This window comes from Dipodomys ordii, unplaced genomic scaffold (genome assembly GCF_000151885.1).
Source record: "Dipodomys ordii isolate 6190 unplaced genomic scaffold, Dord_2.0 Scaffold2, whole genome shotgun sequence".
Classification (NCBI taxonomy): Eukaryota; Metazoa; Chordata; class Mammalia; order Rodentia; family Heteromyidae; genus Dipodomys; species Dipodomys ordii.
Genome location: NW_012267218.1, coordinates 23,203,099 through 23,220,292, shown reverse-complemented (window position 1 = coordinate 23,220,292; position 17,194 = coordinate 23,203,099). Strand labels below are relative to the sequence as shown.

Here is a 17,194-nt window from a genome sequence, read left to right as displayed (position 1 = left end):
AGATGAACTACCTTCTTTGCTAGCCTGTTTGCATGGCTGAAGGCTTCCTCCAGTCCCTTTTAATTGTCAGAGATTCAGCACTCCCTGCCTGAGCCCTCATACCCAACTATCCTGTCTGCTGGGAAGGATATTCCCTGGAGAAGCAGAGGGCCTAACTCTGAGCCAGGGGACAGACATCCCTGGAGAGGTTAGTGGGGACCCCATGAAAAAGCCAGAACCCCATCCCACTTCCTGTTCTCTGGATTGTTCCACTAGGCTACAGGGCTTCTTCTCCCTTTTCTGGAGGAATTCCAGAACTTCGCCCTTGCCTCCTGCCCAAGGTGACTTGGGTCTCTGGCTAAAAGCACAGGCAGCCCCTAGAGAGGGATGGTAGGAGGGCACGCCATGTACAGGGAGCAGCTGCGACAACGCCACAATGCCAGCTTTGCTTCTCTGGAACCAAGACTTCAGACAATGAGCCTTTGAGGAGAGCACATTCCAGAGTGGGGTGGGTTGCCAGGGATCGCCCCCACACCCGCCCTCAGCCTTCATCCTTGTACTTGAGCAAAGGGAATGGAATATAGACTCTCAGGCACTTAAACAACCTTTGGGTAAGAGAACCGTGTTCTTTCCCGAAAATAGTCCTTCCCATGGGCAGGAGGCTGTCGCTGCCAGGCTTGTGCTGACTCAGGGAAACAGTCTGGAAGAGCTCTGCTTCCATTCTACATCCCTCAAGAGGGGTCCCCAAATTCCCCTGGAAGACCCCTGGCTTCCTAGTGGCCAATGAGTAACAAACACCCTCTCCAAAGCATTCCCTTTCCCCTTTCGGGGCTTGATGATCACTCCAGGCAGGGTCCTGTGTTCACTAGGTAGACCTGGGTCATCATGATCCAGGGTCGCACAGCCTAGACAGAGTCAGCTGAAGACTCTGCTTGGAGAAGCAAGGAAGGGGTTCCACTCCCAGCTGTGACCTAGAGTTGGCTCTGAACAGCTCCCCCCGCCCTCAGTACAGAAGTGTGGTACACAGATTGTCGCAGCTACCTGGGGGACCCAGAGTCACCAGCACATCAGTGGAGGGGGTCACTTGCTCTTCTTCCTGAGTTCCTGAAATCCCCTGTCCAGGCAGTGGTGGTGTGGGTCTTCTGATGGCGTCCCCTGCAGGGGGCAGAGGAAGGGCAGGTGGGGCCATGCCTCTTGGTTGGCAGTGGCCTTTTCTCCTCCACATTGTTTAGACTCCCAAGAATGAGGGGGGAGTGGAAATGCCTAGGTCCCCTCCATGCTTCCACTTCTGAAACTTGACCTGGCCCCACAGAGGCAGAGAATGCATCCCCTGCTTCCTCTCATAGGAAAGAAGATGGGAAGGTATGTAGAAAAGACCACTTGTCTGAGGCCACCCAGCTTGCAGGAGGTACCATCATAGTCCTGGTCTCCTGATTGCCACATTTTTCTTTCTGTGTGCAACACATCTTCCAGTTTACAGAACTCTGCCCCAAATAACATCCTATCCCTTTGGGAGACAGCAGGGGAGGTACCACATCCATGCCACAAGTAGAGGATGCTAAGATTCAGACTCCTGGCATCAGAAAGGCAAGCTCAGTTTTCAAGAGGTGAGATGATGCCCCTGGAGGAGACAGCTACGCAAAACCTAACCAAGCCTTTACTTCCGCCGGTGGCTCCTCTTGAGATGATGTGCACAGTACCATGAGATTCAGAAGAGTGCAGTGGTTCTATTGTTCTCAGTTCATTTTCCTAATGAACATGGGGTCTCTCACCAACCTCACTGCCCAGAACAGAGTTCACATGCCACTCATTCACAACTGCCTCTGATGTGAACCCCAGACCAGCTCACATAAAGTAACTCTGCTACTAGACTATGGTCTCTCTTTCCTCCCTTCTTTTTCCCCCCTGGGAGCTGCTAAGAGAGACTCACCTGGGACCCAGGAAGGTAGGTGGGTTGTTACCTGAACAGAAATGGAAGAAGGTTACTTTGGGTTCTTCCTAGGACATCTTTTCCCCCACCCCCACATTCACTCTACTTCCACTCTCATCCACTTTTCATGCATTCCAGGTATTATTAATGAGTTCTAAATGCTGGGCATCCTGCTAGACACCTTACAACCATGGTTTTCTGTGCTGGCTCCATGGTAGGTACATGTGGGCTGTGTGCCCCTTGCCACAGAGTGACAGACGCTCCAGATGCTAACTAGAGCACCCGGAGCCACAGGGCTAGTGTACTGAAGTTGGAATATCACACCCAATGTCTCTCATCACAGCTGTAGACGAGACAGATGTCCCTTCCTCAGTGAAATCATTTGAGCCTATTCATAGCTGTGCCATGAGCCACGGAGAGAAGGAAATCTCGAGGCACTTGTTAAACAAGCTCAGAACGTGTTAGATCCAAAATGAACTGGAACCAGCTCTAGGCTTCATGCATAGCATTCGAGTTTGAGTGACAGTCTGGACTAATGGCTCAGTCTCTCTTTCCTGAAGAACCTTATTGTTCTGATGGGAGGAAGCTATCCCAGTAGTTTCCCTTAATCGGGGCTATTGTTCTCAGTTCATTAAGGGTCAAATGAGGTCTTGGATCAAACAATCTTTTCTTCTTTATCATCTCTCCAAGTAAAATCCAACATACACTCCATCCTGGGGCCCTCGTTACCTTTTCCCAGCTTCCTGAACTCACTCACCTCGCCAGCCTGAGAGTCACCTGGGAAGAGAATGAATGGGGAGAGCATGAGCTTGAGTCAGAGAGGCAGTAGTTTGCCCTCCACTGCTTCACAGTCTCATTCCCAACAGGGTGAGCATCAGACAGCTCTTTCTGTCTTTGCCTGTTATCATGTTATTAGGACTAGCCCCCCCCCCCAGAAGACCTGAGCTAGAGGGACTGAAAATAACTCAACTTTGCTCACTGCTTTCCTTCAAGGTCTCCAGTGACAAGAATGCCCCACTTTGGGACACTCTATCCTACTGGGCCTATAGCACATCTCCCTGCACAGCTACCTCCTTCCCTCACACCCCTCAGCCACTTGGGTCACAGCCCCTGCCCTGGATCATGGGTCAGGGGACAGTGTTAAGAAAGAAATTGGCCTTGGTTTGGCCAGTGTCCAGCAATCATGACAACTGGGATTCTGTCCTCACTGCTCTGACCCAGATTCCAGTAGTGATCACCTTTTTTGTCTGGTCCTAAGTTGTTTCTGGCCTCCTGCACTTGGTGACCTGGATATGACTTCAGTTTTCCAGAGTACCTGCCAGGGGGCTCAAACACAAGCTCTTTCTGGCCCACACGTCCAGGATCTAAGGTAGCTGGACTGGAGTGATTGCCTTGATCTTAGGGCCAGGGAAGAGAACCAAAAGCTTACAGATTCCCAGGATCCAGCTCTACAGGCCTTACAGCGAGCATCAGCCCTAGAAGCTGCAGGTCTGGCTAGGGATGGAGAGTTCTGATCCTCTGGGTAGAGGTACAGCTAACCTCTCTCAACTCCTCAAGCAACCCTTGGGATGTGGATACCTCCTGATTCCATATAGGAGAGGGAAAGAGAGAGAGATATTCTTGTCATGTCAAATCATGACAGGGGTTTCCAGGGCTGGGTGTTGCTGCTCCAAGCTCCCTTTCCTATGCTGCAGAGAGGGAACCCAAGGAACTCAGGATACACAGTGAGTATCTCTGAGGTACTACAACCTTAAGGGAAAGGAGAGTCTTTCAGCTATCTCTCCCAGTTGAGATACCTTTGTCAGCCTCAAGCCAGGTGTCCATGGCTTCCCGGAGTGGCTGCCTCTCAGCTGGGCTGGGCAGAGGCCCACTGCTCTTCTGTGTGTGCTCCCGGGAGGGTCTGGCCAGTTCCTCCTCCTCAGCTTTCCTCATGGACAGGCGGATGTCTGAGCTTGAGTAGGTGTAGCCATGCCCAGCAGGGCAGATCTCTCTGAAGGCCTCTGTAAAGTCAACAGCCAGAGGACAAGCTGAGCAATGCCATTTCTGCAGGAAACCAGGTCCCCCCATTCCTTCCTTCTAGGGTGAGGACAATTGTGGCAAGGAGGGAGGGAGCATCAGGTTAGGATATAGACTAGAACAGGGAAGGAAGACTTTGTCTTCTGGCTTGAGGGAGATCCAACCAAGGCTGGGGAAATGGCATTAGTTTTGAGGAAGTATCTTGATGGCCAGAGCTAAGAAGGGAGTAGGGGGGGTACCTGTGCCAGGTGGGGGGCATTTCTCACACTTGCTGCCCCAGGCTTTGCCCACACGACTGCAGCAACATATCTGCTTAGTGATTCGGTGGGCCAAAGGCAGAGTACAGGTGCCAGGCCCCAGTGACCGGTAGCATAGTCCCTGATGCATGGAGACAGCTTTGTCAGCTGCAAAAGATAAGATATGTGGAAATGAGCAGTAGACCAACAAGAAGGGAAAGTGCAGTCAGGGGTCCGTGAATGGAGGTGTGGCTGTTACATGCACTCAGACTAGCCTTTCAGTCTAGAAATTTGGGGCTTAAAAAACACTTACAAGAACAAGAAGTTTAGGAGAGGGGCTGGGAAGGTGGCTCAGTGGTAGAGCGCTTGCCTTGCATGCCTGAGGCCCTGCGTTCGATTCCTCAGCACCACATAAGCAAAAAGAAAAAAGCTGGAAGTGGCACTTTGGCTCCAGTGGTAGAGCGCTAGCCTTGAGCTGAAGAGCTGAGGGACAGTGTCCAGGCCCAGAGTTCAGGCCCACGACCGGACCCCCCGCCAAAAAAAAAGAAGTTTAGGAGAAAAAGTCAGGCATGGCAGCACATGCCTGTAATTCCAACATTCAGAAAGCTAAAACAAGAAGATCAAAGATCTAGGCTAGCCTCCGCTACATAATATGACTCTGTAAATAAAAAGAACAGTAGGAGGAATGGCTGAGTAGGGAGGAGACACTCAGATCTCTACTCCTTGGGTAGAGAACCTGAGAAAAAAATGTGGGATTAGAGATATCTGTCTCTAGGTGCTGTGGTTAAAGTGCTCACTGAAGACTATGTGTGTGCTTTAGTGGGGAATAGTGTGGTTTGGGGGTCACGGGCAACCTCACTAGGAAGATGAGATGAAGTGAAAGACTTAATGGGGAGTCATGAGGATAGGGACTCTGTCTCCACTCACTGTGTCTGGAGCATGTGGACACTCAGTAGTATGTGTTGAGCCAATGGATGGATGATTAAGTCAATGGATCAGGCAAACACTGAATTTAGGATTAGGATTGTGGCTCATGGATAGAATGTTTGCCTAGAGTACTCAAGACTCAAGATCTCAACATTGAAGGAAAAATCCATTAAATCCATGAATGGGAATCCTATGGGTACCAGTGAGTTTAAGCTATGCTGGGCTTAGGGCATAACAATACCACCACTATTGTTCTCTTTTTTGTACTCTGATGATAAAATTAAAGAACAGCTTTTTGGAATATTATCTCTAATAAGAAGGCTATAACAGGTTGGAAAAGACTGAAATTCTTAGAGAGAAACTAGACTATCAGTGGACAAGGAATGGGATTAAGAAGACAATAATCAAAGCTGAGGAATTAATGATGCTGGAGATTCTTGGTCAGAACCAGGACTAGGACTTAGCAAGTTCAAACTACCTTGATCTACCTGACTTCCTAGGCCTTGATTTCTTTAGGTATAAAGTAATGATGGCAATAACATGCCATGGTAAACACTTGTATTTCTGCCTGCCTGCCTGCCTGGCATCCAAAATCTGGTGTAAATTGACACAGCAAGAGACTCCAAGCATGTTGAGAGTGCCTGGATATAACAGAGGTCATACCTCTAGTATCCCAAGGAAAGTGATTGCTAGAGACAGAGATGCACCTGAAGATCTGGGGCTCAGGGAATGCTGGTAAGTTACCTGGGGATAGCATGTGAGCTTTGACAGGGCTCTTACACACCTTGCTGTATTTCATTTTCATGACACTGTGAAGAAGGCTTACTGTCAGAAGTGTTTGGATTGCAAGTGACAGAAACCCAACTCAAACTGCCTTAAGCAGATGAGAATAAGTGATCTGTATAACTAGGAAATAAGAGAGCAGGTATAATCTCTGTTGAGATAACCCAAGCTGGACTTTCAGAAAGCTGGACCAGCTTCATAGATGGCTCTCCTAGTCATGATCAGGTGGTAGGGAGACAGGGCAATGCTTAGGAACACCTGCCTATTCCCACCTATAGCAAAATGAATCTTTGGGAAAGGCTGAATGGAGCAATGCTGAGGAGAGACAGCAAATAAAAATCAACCAGAGCCATCTCTGCTGGGCCTAATAGAGGAGCTAAGTGTTTGTTAAGCACATCTGCCTGATAAAGGAATCTTATCTGACCCTGAAGAGAAGGAAGAGTTATATGTCCATCAGAGCCTTGATGACAATTCTCACTGACACAAAATACGTACATCCTCCTCATGCTCCTCCTCCTTCACCTCCTCTTCCTTTTCCTTCTCTTTTTCCCTCCTCCCCCCTCTTTTCCCCTTTTCCCCCTCCTTCTTCTCCCCCTTCTTTTTTTGTCAGTACTAAGGCTTGAACTTAAAACCTTGGGCTCTTGCTTAGCTTTTTTTTTTCTTTTCAAGACTTGCACTCTACCCCTTGAGCCACACATCTGCTTCCAGTGTTTTGTTGGTTAATTGGAGATAAGAATACCTCAGATTTTTCTGCCCAGGTTGGCTTCTGACCAGGATCCTCAGATTTCAGACTCCTGAGTAGCTAGGACTATAGGTGCACTAGTGCCACCAGAACCACTAGTGCCTGACTAGTCAAATATCTACATATCTATATATTTCAATATATATAAAGATAGCACATACACACACACATATCATCAGTTAGATCATATGATAAACTGATAAATTCCCTCCTCCTGGATCCTTCACTATTGGTGGCTCTTAGTAAGGATCTCTCTGTCTCTTCTCCCTGGACACACCAGATCCAGCTTCCCTTTCTATCAGTACTTCCTCTGGGTGGCACCAGAGTCTTGTTCCTCCCCCTGGCCTTCCCCAAGCCAGTGTTAGGCAGTTTGCAAACTCAGGACTTGGCTAGCCACAGGGAGCTCTTCTGAGCTGGAGGAGACCTGGTCCCTGAAGCCAGTTAGAACTGGATTTATTCAGTTCTGGTCAGGCCTTCCTGTCTAAGCAAAGCCCCATCTGGGCTGTGTTGTCAGTTCTGCTGTTTGGGGGGACTGCCAGCCTGGGTTTCTTTCGGCTGGAAACCACAGAGGTCACTGGAAACAGTTGCTGGGGTACACAAGCATGCACACACACATTCACATTACTGAGGCTCACAAGTTGTGACAAGTATGTATTTGTAAATGAGGAAACACATTTGGAAAAGATCCTGAGCGTATGGAAGGTCCTGGGATGGAGCAGTGACACCACTGATCTTTGGATAGACATTTAAGAAAGGACACTTAAGTAGTCATATGACCAGGCTGCTAAGCTCAGGAGCTAAGACTTAGCCACACCCCATAGCAGAAGCAATACATGCTTCCCAGGGTTGATGGGGCAGCAAAGGAGACACAGAGGACCAGAAAGAAAAATACTAGAAGTAGGAAACCTGAATCTCAAACTGCCACGATGTCCCTGAAAAGAAATGAAGAGTGGAAAGTGAGGCCTTCCCAGGCAGATGTGCAGATTAGTACATTGGCCCAAATCCAAAATGAGTAGCAAACATAAACCTGAGTCATGGGGAGCTGAGGCCTGGGGAACTTTACTACTCTGGAGCTAGCCTGCATGCCTAGAAGGAGCCCCTATCCCTGGAGGATGCCACCGCCTCTGTCCCTCCCCTCCCCCCATCCCCCCGCCTGCCCAGTACTCACAGACACAGCGGCTTCGAGATGGGTCCAGCATGAGGCCAGGTCTGCACGTGCACAGGTAGCTGCCCCTGGTGTTTATGCATTCTGAGTCCTTGCACAGGCCCAGGGTCAAGCATTCATTGATATCTGTAAAGGTGGACAAGATGACCAAGTATCTTCCCCATCAAGGTCCAATGGTGGGGAGGGTCTGCGCAGAGACCTTTGAATGCTTTCTCCAAATAAAACAAGAAAAAGAGAGCTGCTATCTATTAAATGTGGTCTATTGAGCTGTGACTCAGTTTTCTCATCTGTGAGGATAATAAGTAATTAGTGGACAATGTTGTTAGGAAGAAAAATTGCAAAGTATTTAGTTCAGTAATCAGCACTAATGATGATCTTAATGTGAAGAGCTAACATTTTAGGGATGCCTATTCTGTGCTGCATAATATACTAGATATTAATGTACGAGACCCCATTAGTTCTCACAAAAGAGTGTGATCACGTAGGTCGATGTGTTCTCAGTTTATAGGAGTAACTTGCCCAGTCACTCAGCTCTTGTGAGTCTGACAAGTAGGGTATAAACAGAGGAAATAGGCAAGAGGGACTGTCTAGGTTGGATGACGGTGAATAGGCAAATTGACTTTCTTGAGAGGTCTCTGAGCACTTCTGCAGGGCCCAAGACCCTGAAGAGCATGTCAGCAGGTAGGTGGAAGCAGGAGAGGTACTGAGGGACAGGACCAGTAAGGGTGGGCAGAGGCAGGGGACTAGGACGGTATCTATGTAGGTCCTTAGGTAGTCTGTATACCTTCTGAAACCAGTGGAGGCTCAGGCCCTTCCTTGGACAAGGACACACATTAGCTTTGATCTTGATGTTTAAACCTTCTCATGCTGCCAAGAACAAGAACCAAGCCCCCAGCCTCACAACGCCAAGCTCCAAGAATTGGGGAGCATCTTGGCTGGCTGTGTTGGTAGCATGCGTGCTGAATAGGGAAGGTTTGTGGAGGCATCACCTCCAGGGCCAGGAGGTAGTTCAGGAAGCCCATTGTCTCAGAGTTACCTGCTCACCTACAGCTTCAGGGAAACCCACATAGGATAAGGGGCTAAAAAATGATTCAGTTTGGGCACCAAGGGGAATTATTCCTTAGTAGGATGCCTATCAGGACAGAGGTGCCTGGGAAATGCCTCTAGAGTTTGGCCAGAGTGATAGTTCTACCATAAACTCCTAAACCGTAACATGATATCTAAGGCCCTTCCCAGAGCCTAAGGTAAACACTGGCATATCTGGGGGGGTTGCCCAAATTGTTCCTTTGCTTATTCTTCTACATAGAAGGTCTGAACCTCTTCAGCTAGCCAACTTGTGTTCAGTTTTAAAGACTTGACTTGGGTATAACCTCTCCAGGAAGGAGAACCTGATTTTCCCAGCCTGGGTTGCGTTCTACCAAGAGATCCCATAACACTCATCAAAAACCATCTCTCGTAGTATAACCATTTAGGTTACATAGGGAAGACTGTGCCTTTCACATCACTGTGTACTTAATTCTTAGCATAGTAGACATAACTCTCTATTCCCCAACTCTGTGAAAACAGGAAGGAAGTCTGTAGAGAAAGGAGGGATGGTATATGTGGTTACAGAGGCAGCAAGCCCCTTCCCAGACATGGAGACCACAGACCACAGTCACCATATGGGAATGGGAAGGTTTCAGAGGTGGGTCCTTCTGGGGTGTGGCTTGGTATCCTGTATCCCAGAGGCTCTGTGGAGGCAGAGGAGGAAGTTCATTTAGATCCTGAGAATGGCCTTAATGGTCCAGATGGAAAAACCTGCCAGGAGAAGAAGACTGGGACAAGGCAGACATGAACAGCCCTGATATGCTAACAAGGGCAGTAACAGAGAGTTCTTCCCATACTCACTCTTCCCTAGGTCCTTAGTATACTTCCCTAAGGTGCATGACCCCAAGAGAGGCTGCCTTGCCTTGCCTTGCCCTTGGTCTGGTAAACTAGAAATCTCTTCTGCAGACTGGTGTTCCCAAAGGTCGACAGTAGCCACCCAACTTCCATCAGCCTCCTCACTATAAAATAAACTTTTGAGGGGGAAAGCACCTTAGTGTAATCTGGGGCAATGCCCTGGTCTCCCATGGAGCTTTACTCAAGGTGAGTCTTACAGACAAGTATCTGTTTGGTTGTTGAAACTCTCAAAAGAGAAGTTCAAAGTTAGACACTCAGGAGGCTGAGATCTGAGGATTTCAGTTTGAAGCTAGCTCAGGCAGGAAAGCCCATGAGACTCATCTCCAATTAACTACCAGAAAAAAAAAAAAACAACTAGAAGTGGAGCTGTGGCTCAAAGTGGTAGAGCACTAGCCTTGAGCAGAAAAGCTTAGGGATAGCAACCAGGCCCTGACTTTATGCCTCACAACTGATGAGAGAGCGAAAGAGAGAGAGAGAGAGAGACAGAGACAGAGACAGAGAGACAGAGTGATAGAGAGATAGAGACAGTGACATAGAGACAGAGACAGAGATCAAGAGACAAGAGACAGAGAGACAGAGAGAGAGAGCATGAGAGCTTCTTGCTAATGTTTCCGGTTTCAGGAGACTCTCAGGGACAGAAGTCCTTTGGCCACATTACAGCCCTCCCTCCTCACCAGCAGGGCAGGGAACCAGCTCAGGGGAAGACACTGCCCCTCAGTAAAGACTTCTGACCCATTGGCCAACCAGGTTCCGCTCTTTACCCCTTCTGAGCCCCTAGTAGTGACAAAGCCACAACCATTCAGCCCTCCTTAGTGGTGGGCTCAACTCAGCTGGCCTACAGAGCCCTCAACCAGGCCAGCAAGGCCAGAGAAGGACCAAGATTCATTGTCCTGCTCTGTATACCTCCTGTATACCTCCTGTCCCTTCTTGCCCTTCCTGTATACGGGCTGAGGCTGGTGGGAGGGAGGCCTGAGCAGCTAAAGATATTCTGTTGCAACAAGCCCAGAGGTTTCTACCAGCTCAGGCTGACCTAGCAGAAATCTCTTCTGTTCCAGGAAAGCCAGTAGGTGAATAGATGTGTGGGAGAGGAATGGCACCTTCAGGCATTTCACATAGCCCCCAGGATACCTGGCCAAATTCTGAGTGTGTGTGGGGTGGAGATGGTGCGGGGGGGGGGGAGCCTCAATTGCCTTGGCTTTCTCTTTTGTACTCTCAAGCAAGTTTCCAATGTCCTCCAACCTCTGGAACAAGAAGCCAGTAACTTTTCTCCAAGGTGGGGTTTAGAGATGTCCAGCGGAGGCCACCTAGGCAGCCACAGTGCTTTTCTTATATAAGAATGAATGGTGTTGCTTCTGTGTCAATAGGCCTCATTATTTCCCGCCCCTACTTCAGGCCTGGTCTGGATTGTGCTTACCTTGGCAGTGAGTGAGGTTCAGTCTCTTGTACCCTTGGGGACACTCCAGCTGGCCATTTTCAATTACTGGGGAGGCTAAGGAGTAAAGACACAGATAGGTATCACTGGAGGGCCCTTGGGTTCCTCTGTCACCCATGCTGGGAAGTGGGTGCAGTCTGGAGATCTAGTCCACTCAACAGCCATGGGACCCCCCCAACCATCACCCTAGACAGCTATTCTACCTGACTCTAGCCAGGCTTCTTCTGGTCCACCTTGATTATATGAATAGTGATATTGGGAGAAATAGGCCAGACGCAGGAAGATACAACATGATCCTACTTCTACATGGAATCTACAAAAGGTAAGTCCACAGAGGCAAAAATAGTGGACCACAGGGTACCAGGGGCTGAGGTGAGGTAGGAGTAGTTTGTGCAGTTGTTGGTAAAAGGATACAAACCTCAGGTAGATAGGAAGAATACGTTCAACATGGTTATACAACATGGTGACTGTAATTAATAACAATGTATTCTGTACTTGAAAATCACCGAGAGTAGATTTTAAGTGAAAATGCCATCATATTAATGCAAACTATACGTGTGTCTGTAATCCTTGTAGCTTTTTAAAAATTTATGACAGTCCTGGGACTGAACGTGGGGTCTGGGCACTGTCCCTGAGCTGTTTTGCTCAGGGCTAACCCTCTACCACTTGAGCCACAGCTCCACCCAGCTTTTTGGTGGATAGTTAGAGATAAGAATCTCATAGGCTTTCCTGCCTGGGCTGACTTTGAACTATGATACTCAGATCTCAGCTCTTGAGTAGCTAGGATTATAGGTGTAAACCACCTGTACCCAGCTCACAATTATTCATCAATAGATGCTCTCATCAGGCACATTATAAACCCAAGGCATGATTTATTATTAATCATAGCAGATATAAATCTATATATTATAGTCTTTTTGATCCTTTTGGGTCATATGTAATTTTAACCTCGTAATCTGACTAATCACATGTTCAAGGCATGTCATCATGAGAAATATCAGCAATATACTTTTATGATTACTTGCACTTATGCCATTGGTATATTTTGAACCCACTGTTTCTCTACGGGAATTTTCTAGTCACATAACTTTGCAAGGCTTGGATCAGTAAACTATACATTATAAAAGTCCTATAAATGAAGCACTATACTCTACATTATGTGGACATAGACAAAGATAAGGGGTTATACCATAGTCTCCTGGCAACCTCCTTTACCTGAGGACATACCACATGCCAAACCAGATGTGTGCTAGTCTGGCACACAGACAGACCAAGTGAGGACATATCCTAGTAAAGTCTAAAGATTTTCTTTAATATTAAAAATATTATTTGAAAGTTTAGTTTATTTGGTCTTGCTCTATAACCCAAGATACCTCAAGCTTTTGCTCCTCCTGCCTGAGACTCTTGAGTACTGGGATTGCAGGCATGAACCACCATTCCTGGTTTTGTTTCTTTTTTTGGGGGGGGGGTCCGGTCGTGGGGCCTGAACTCTGGGCCTAGGTGCTGTCCCTCAGCTCTTCAGCTCAAGGCGAGCACTCTACCACTTGAGCCACAGCGCCACTTCCAGCTTTTTTTTTCTGCTTATGTGGTGCTGAGGAATCGAACCCAGGGCTTCCAGCATGCAAGGCAAGTGCTCTACTACTGAGCCACCTTCCCAGCCCCATTCCTGGTTTTGAAGTGTCAGTGTTTTTTTTCTTGCTGTGGCCTGTTTTTCTCTGGATTTGCATACTTACCGTGGGACATGCCTTAGCAGGCCAGTCTCGTGGAGATAAATGTGGACTGAGACTGTACTGGGACTGAGAGGGAAGATGGGAATGAGGCTGGGAAACATGCGTGTCCCTGGCACGCGGCCTGGCAGTATGAGCTGAGGACAGAGAGGAGAGAAGAAAAAAAAAAGACATTGTTTGGAGAAACTCAGAAACAGGCTGATTAGATGCAGCCCAGGGACATTATGAAGAATAATGCAAGACAATCGCCAGGGGGCTGAGGAGTAACATCCTCGTGATGCTGCTGTTGCAAGGACACTGTGTCCTTTGTTTTTCGATGTTTCTCACAACAATCACTCTGTAAGGCAGAGTGGAAGATGAGAGAAGGCACAAAGGCCATGTCTTTTCAGGGAGAGAAAGAGAGAAAGGAGAGAGAGAGAGAGAGAGAGAGAGAGAGGGAGGGAGGGGGGGAGGGAGGGAGGGAGGGAGGGAAAGAGTCTCAAACAGAGGTAAAGAGACGTGTCAGGAGAATATGGATGAGCCTGAAGGCCAATGCAGCATTGCTGTCCAGATGTCAAGAGGGAGTGGAAGTTAGGAAATGTCTTTCCTTCCTCAGTGATCACAAAAGGAGTGGCAGACAGGTGGCTGGGGGCAAGAGGGAAACCAGCTGCTGGCACTTGCAGAAATCCCTGAGAACCTGACATAGTGAGCTGAGAGGAGCCTGCGGTGTTCACTAGGCTGGAAATGTGCTCTTTCTAATACAAAGATTTTCTCCCTTGGTGAAGGGGCTCTGCACTCTCACTGGGTTGGAGACAAAGTACTGTATGGTCAATCAGTACTTAATGAAGGCAGGCTTCCAGAGGAAATAACTGCCAAGCCACTGTCTCCCAACTTTGCTAATAACCCTCACCCCAAACCCTCATCCTAGAGTTCTCCCCACCCTTCCTCACACCTCCCCAGACAGTCTATAGGGGCTAGTTCCCAGCATCTGTGAGACTGAAGTTCAGCATCCAGTCCAGAAAAACCAGCCTCCATCTCCTTAGGTGAAAAGGAGAAGTTTAGACAGCCATGTGGCCTGGGTAAGAATGAACAGCCAGGGAGACAGGCAGTTCACAGCGATGGGGGCGGGGCAGGGGAGGGAAGGCCTCTCCTGTGTGCTCCCAACAAGTCCACCTTCTCTGGTCATTTCCTTTCCTAGATAATCATCTTGAATACTCAGAAGAAGGTCAGAAGAACTTACTGGATGCTTGACAAGTGTCCTCACTGTAGCTAAGGAACTCTGTCTAGTCCTGCAGATTTGACAAAGGACACTGTGAAAAGCCATTCTCTAATTCTCCAGGCCCCACACCAGACCAAGGTTGTAACAAGGGTTCAGAGGAGAGTGGAGAGAATGTACCATCAAATATCTGGAGATAAAAGGATTAAGCAGTGGTTCTCATGCATTCTTCAAGGCAACACTTGGTGAACTTTTTTTCTTGGGGGGGGAGGTACTTTCCAAAAATTATTATCTTTAAGTAGTTGTCCTTATAGTTAGTACTCTGAGTTCCTACAAAGCCAAAGCAAGGACTACCAGGGACCCAATTTGGATCAACTTGAACTCCAGGGCATCTGACCACAAGATACCTTGATGCAGCAGGTAGGGCAGGCATGAGTAACTTTTCTGGTAAGAAAATGGGGCCATGTGACTTTGGACCTTGATCTCAGCTCTTCTGGTTCCTGAGTTCGGTCTCTGTCCCCCTCTGTTGCATCCCTGTTGCTTGCAGAAAGGTAGAGAAAGCCTCTGGCTGCAGTCAGCTCAATCCTGCTAAAACCTCCCTTCGGCTGCTGGGACCCCCAAGGAGGCCCCAGCAAAGGCAAACTAATTACGGAAGACAGTTTTGGCTCCGATTCCATGGGCAGAGCTAGGAGGAGATGGTGAAGACATGTGTTTGGCCACAGGGCTGTTTACAGCTTGCCAATTCCAGCCTGTGATGACAGGTGTCCACAGCAGGGGGATGTGTAGGGTCCTTTCCCCTCCACCAGGGAACAGACTCACATGGTTGATGAGGCTGAACTTGGTGCCACAGAGGCATGTGAGCAGGATGGAGCCTGGGCCTCTTAACTTGTTAAGCTCAGGCAGGTATGCTGGAGAGAAATTTCTACTTGCTTAGTACAAGGTTGGGTAAGCTGGGGCAGCCAGACCCATATCGAATTCCTGACTCTACTCAGACTGGTACTGTGACTGGGGACCCATGTTTTACCCTCTTTTTTTGGGGGGTCTGGTCGTGGGGCCTGAACTCTGGGCCTGGGCGCTGTCCCTCAGCTGTTCAGCTCAAGGCTAGCGCTCTACCACTTGAGCCCCAGCGCCACTTCTGGCTTTTTTTTTCTTTTTGCTTATGTGGTGCCGAGGAATCGAACCCAGGACCTCAGGCATGCAAGGCAAGCGCTCTACCACTGGGCCACCTTCCCAGCCCTGTTTTTACCCTCTTTTAGCCTGAAGTTTTTCATCTGTAAAAGTGGGGACAGAAACTCAATTTGTATGGTTGTTGAATTAAATTTGTGCAACCCTTGCTCCTCTCCCTGCAAGAATGTTAGACTGAATCTAGCACAATGTCTGGTACAATCCCAGTAGATACCCTTGTGTTCTTCCTTCCTTCCTTCCTTCCTTCCTTCCTTCCTTCCTTTCTTCCTTCCTTCCCTCCTTCTTCTCCCTCACTTCTTTTCTTCCTTCCTTTTCCCTCTTTCTTTCTCCTTTTCTCCATTCTCTCCTTCTTTCCTTTTCCATCCCTTCTTTCCCTTCTCCTTTCTTTTTCCTTCTCTCATCCTTCTTTCTTCCAGCAACAGGCCAAAGGATAGCATGCTGATCTGCTACCCTGCACAGCTGGATGGATTTGAGCAAGTTACTCAACCTCTCTGAGTCTGGGTTTTCTTTTTAGTAAAATGGAGGTAAGTCCTTACTCAGTGGCTTAGGGTTATTGTGAACACTAAACAAGCATGTAAACATTTGAGCACAACAGTCATCACACCGTAGCAACAGTCATGTCTCAGATTTGTCTTGGCAGCACTGGGATTTGAACCCAGGGCACTTGTTTGGCTTGCACTCTACCACTTGAGCCATGCCTCTAGTCCTTGTACTAATAATCATCATGTCCATTACCCAGACTTTCTGCCTTTGTGAAACACCAGTGGTTCCACTGTCCATCATCATCAGTGATCATGGACATTCCACTTAAAGATAACTACCTAAAGAAATTTCCTCCACGAAGCACTAAGGCCAACACCACTACAAACAGTGAAGTGGAGAGGGCTCTGCACAGAACTGTGCTCAGACAAGAGCCACCCAGCCACTCCACCAGCCCTGGCCTTTCCTGGAGCCCTCCAGGCCAGAGATGCCACGTGTCATGTGCACCCACCCCTGGGAGGAGTGGGTGCGGCGGGAGGGAGCTAGTTGAGCCTGGGACACGATTCCCAGGAGGCTTCAAGTCCCTTGGAGGAAGCTTTCAGAACATTGGCCCAGCCAGAGGGACACTGGATTTCTTGTGGGTTTTTGTTTTGTTTTGTTTTTTTAAGCCCAGCAATGGGAATTTTGTCAGTTTCAATTCTCTAAGACTGGGTGTCTCCCCAGAACCCCACCCAAGCACAGCTGTTCCCCAAACTGGGGTCCCACAATTTAGCAAATGTCTAAGCCAATACAGCAGAAGCTACAAATCACAGTGTGGCTGGAAGCAGGGGTTTGAAGTAGATGGGCCTTCTTTTGTAAGATGTACATGGTAGCCCCGATACCTGGAAACATCATTAGGACGCAGTGCAATGAGAAAGCACTTAGCATGGTACCTGGCACTCCCAAGTGCTCAAATAAGCAGTTGCTAATGATAACAACGGTGCTGCTGTGGTTTCCCCTTGGGTCCACATTATTCTCAGATCTCCAGTCCTCCATGGTGCTGGCATCACAGAAGTACTCCTGTAATACTTTTAGTGGGCCAGAGTAAGAGCCAAAGAAAGGAAAACATTCTTTCTGTTGAGTTTCAAGGAACTCCTCAAACATGTATGCAAATCCTCAAAAGGCCAGTCTCTTCCTCACCTCCTTTGGGAAGACTGTTTTGGCAAATATACCACTTGCCATGTGGAGCTCAGGACTTCTAGGCGCAATGTATTTTCTTGCTGGCTACCTGCAACTTTGCATGTCTCTTAAGCTGTTTCAAGTTAAACTAGCTGTTTACTAGAAACATCTATGCTTCTATTTTTTTTCCTCTCTAGAACCATATGGAATGAACTTACTCACTTTTGCCTCTGGCAGTTGTTTCTTTCTTTCTTCTTTCCTCCTCCTCCTGCTCCTCCTCCTGCTGCTCCTCCTCCTC

General features: G+C 48.2%; 1 protein-coding gene across 1 annotated transcript in view; it reads right to left on the bottom strand.

Annotated features, from left to right (window-relative positions):
- Positions 1–17,194, bottom strand: part of Ltbp2 (latent transforming growth factor beta binding protein 2) — a 102,899-nt gene that overhangs the window by 28,092 nt on the left and 57,613 nt on the right. Inside the window, exons 14-20 of the mRNA XM_013013523.1 lie at positions 11,134–11,208; positions 7,782–7,904; positions 4,165–4,329; positions 3,706–3,909; positions 2,667–2,686; positions 1,910–1,940; positions 1,021–1,134 (exon numbers count right to left, since the gene is read on the bottom strand). Coding sequence (XP_012868977.1) covers positions 1,021–1,134; positions 1,910–1,940; positions 2,667–2,686; positions 3,706–3,909; positions 4,165–4,329; positions 7,782–7,904; positions 11,134–11,208 — 732 coding nt within the window. The remainder of the gene's footprint in view (positions 1–1,020; positions 1,135–1,909; positions 1,941–2,666; positions 2,687–3,705; positions 3,910–4,164; positions 4,330–7,781; positions 7,905–11,133; positions 11,209–17,194) is intronic.